General features: G+C 43.9%; 1 protein-coding gene across 1 annotated transcript; it reads right to left on the minus strand.

Moving 5' to 3' along the window:
- Positions 1-1,451: 1,451 nt before the first annotated feature.
- Positions 1,452-2,387, minus strand: LOC129496699 (olfactory receptor 10G7-like). The gene has a single exon (XM_055304899.1). It carries the CDS (start codon positions 2,385-2,387, stop codon positions 1,452-1,454), a length of 936 nt encoding a protein of 311 aa, XP_055160874.1.
- Positions 2,388-2,837: the final 450 nt, after the last annotated feature.

Raw genomic sequence — 2,837 nt, forward strand, 5'->3', positions numbered from 1 at the left:
AGTGTGTGGCCAAGTTTTATGCCTGTTTCTCATGAGTCATTTGTTTTTGGTTATTGACTTGTGGGATATCTTTACACCTTTTGGGGTTGAAGTTTGGACCTTCTGTCCCTTGGTATCTCCCAGGGCCATGTTATCAAGACGTAGATGCTCTTAGAAGCACTATCTCTGGGGCACTTTAAATTTACAATCTCTATAAAAGTCTTTGGGTGTTATTGTGACAAACAGTTCTGTAAGGCTCAGCAACAGATTTGAGCAAATCTCCCAAAGACTGTGCTTCTTGGGCTTACTTGGAAAAGTAAGAAAGCTGGAGGTTACCCTTTCCTTATACGGACCCTCCTTATGCCACTCATTGAATGGGAGGAGGAAACAGATGTTTAAGGCCAGAACAAACCAGAGAATGTAGTGACCAGTCCTCTTGCTTACTTAACCTCATGGGCTTTACCTGCCTTGTCTCCTAAGTTACACAGTCAACCAGATAATTTCACCTGAAGCCCGTTCAGGTACTTAGCCCAAACAGTTCCAAAATGAGACTTTCATTCTATCCCCAGAACTCACCTTTGTTACTTTCTCTACTCTCGAGTTATGTCACAGCTGTCAGGGCATACTAACTTCCCCACCAACTCGACCTCCTCACACACTTGGCTACCACATGCCACCTGCTACACCACTCTCAATGTCTGCTGCTACTGCCTCACCTGGATCATCATGAGTGTGTGTTTCTTCTTTTCTGAGATGCAGCTGAAAAGGCTCTCTCGATGTTTCTCCCCTAAAGCTTGCCTTCCTCTAAACTATCTTCTTTGTTGCCATTATGTCTCTAAATGGAAAGGCCATCATATTGCTGTCACATTTGTGTATTTCAATAACTTTCCAGAATGTGCAAGATGAAAGTCCTTTTTCTTATTGTCTATTTTTTCCGACTCCTCTTCTTATGTCCCTATGCATCTTTTATATTGGGGCTATAAGCTCCTTGAAGGGATGTCTGTGTCCCTGTAATCTTTGTATCTGTGGTGTGTAGGATTTAATACATATTTATATGTTGAATGCATAAGTAGGTGGATTTCGGCAGGAGAGAGAAAAAAAGAACATAAAAAATGTTAGTGGTCTGGATAAAACAAATCCATAGTTTTTTTATCCAACCCTCTACCAATTAAACTACTAATATTTGATAGCTTTATTGAGTGGCCACTATGTATATTAGCTAAACATCCTCACATCAGACATCCTTACAGTCTTGGAACTGTTCAGAGTCTTTACTTATCAACATAAATGGCTGCTTCTACTGGAGTTCAGGCAAGCAATGCAGAAGTAAAAATTAAACATGCATTACATTTTAATTAAAAAATTAAGATTGGATAATTGAAATGTTCCTTACAAGTATAATGTTCAGGTTGGTGGTTCAATTTAATTCTAAATAAATAAAAGAGAAGCTAGCCACATCTGGTCTTTCTTCTTTATTTACATTGGGCCAACACTGACTTACTGCCCACGTTGAGCAGAGCTTTCTTCACTTCCTTGTTCCTCAGGGTGTACACCACAGGGTTTAGAAGGGGTGTCAGCACTGTGTAGAAGACTGCCACGACCCCATCCACAGCATCCCTGGAGCCTGGCCTCAGGTAAATGAAAAGACCAGGGCCAAAGAAACAAAGGACCACAATGCAGTGGGCGGCGCAGGTCTGAAAGGCTCTGTGCCTCCCCTCTGAGCTGTGGATCTTCAGGATGAAACAGATGATGGACACGTAGGACAACACTATGAGGAGGAAGCAGCCCGAGGCCACCACCCCAATGTTGACAAAGATCACCATCTCGTTCACAGAGGTGTCTGCACAGGCCAGCCTGAGGATGGGAGGGGCATCACAGAAGTAATGCTGGATCTGGCCGGGCCCACAGGAGGGCAAACGGAATGTCAGTGTGGTCTGGACAGCAGAGTGCAGAGAGCCACTGAGCCACGTGCTGGTGGTCAGGAGGGCACATGTTCTCCCCCTCATCATGCTGGCGTACCTGAGTGGGTGACTGATGGCCAGGTAGCGGTCATAGGACATGACTGTGTAGAGGAAACACTCGGTGCTGCCCAGGAAGTGGAAGCAGTAGAGCTGGGCCATGCAGCTGTGAAAGGAGATCATCCTGCCTCCTGGAGACCCCAAGGTCATCAGCATTTTGGGCACAGTGACTGTGGAGAACCACATGTCAATGAAGGACAGGTTGGTCAGGAAGTAGTACATGGGGGTGTGGAGGTGAGAATCCACCCTGATCACCAGCAGGATGAGGAGGTTCCCCATCACGGTGAGTATATAAATCACTAAGAAGATTGTGAAGATGGGGATGTCCAGGGCTGGTGCATGGGGAAGGCGCATGAGGATGAACATTGTCACTACACTCATGTTTGTCATTTCTTCTCACATATGGAGTTCTGTCCCTATTGGAAGGAAAGCAAATTCAACATTTACTGAGATCATATTTTATGGCAACTACATTTTCGCTGATGGAAAAACACAAGATGTAATTGTCATTTATGTGTTATATGGCATTTTTACTTTACATGGGGCTTTGAGGAGATTTGGTTACTTCCTTATTACAGTACCCAAGTCAGCCAAATAGAAAAGAGAGGTAAATTGTGTTTTCTATTTCCTGTAGAGTTAGAAAAGCTATACTCAAACCAACAACCTTCCAGAGTTGGCATGCTCTCTCATGGATAAGTCTTTATCCAGTATCTCTCTCTCTCTCTCTCTCTTTCTCTCTCTCTCTAACCATCAGCAGCCCCCGCTAGAAAATACACATAAATACACACATGAACATGTACACACACTGCCATATATACAGATTTAATCTCTCCTCATCAG

This window comes from Nyctereutes procyonoides, unplaced genomic scaffold, assembly GCF_905146905.1.
Source record: "Nyctereutes procyonoides isolate TBG_1078 unplaced genomic scaffold, NYPRO_anot_genome, whole genome shotgun sequence".
NCBI classification, from domain to species: domain Eukaryota; kingdom Metazoa; phylum Chordata; class Mammalia; order Carnivora; family Canidae; genus Nyctereutes; species Nyctereutes procyonoides.

What these genes read in the sequence shown, in the direction of transcription:
- LOC129496699 (XM_055304899.1), bottom strand. Translation starts at nt 2,387, where the DNA reads ATGACAAACATGAGTGTAGTGACAATGTTCATCCTCATGCGCCTTCCC.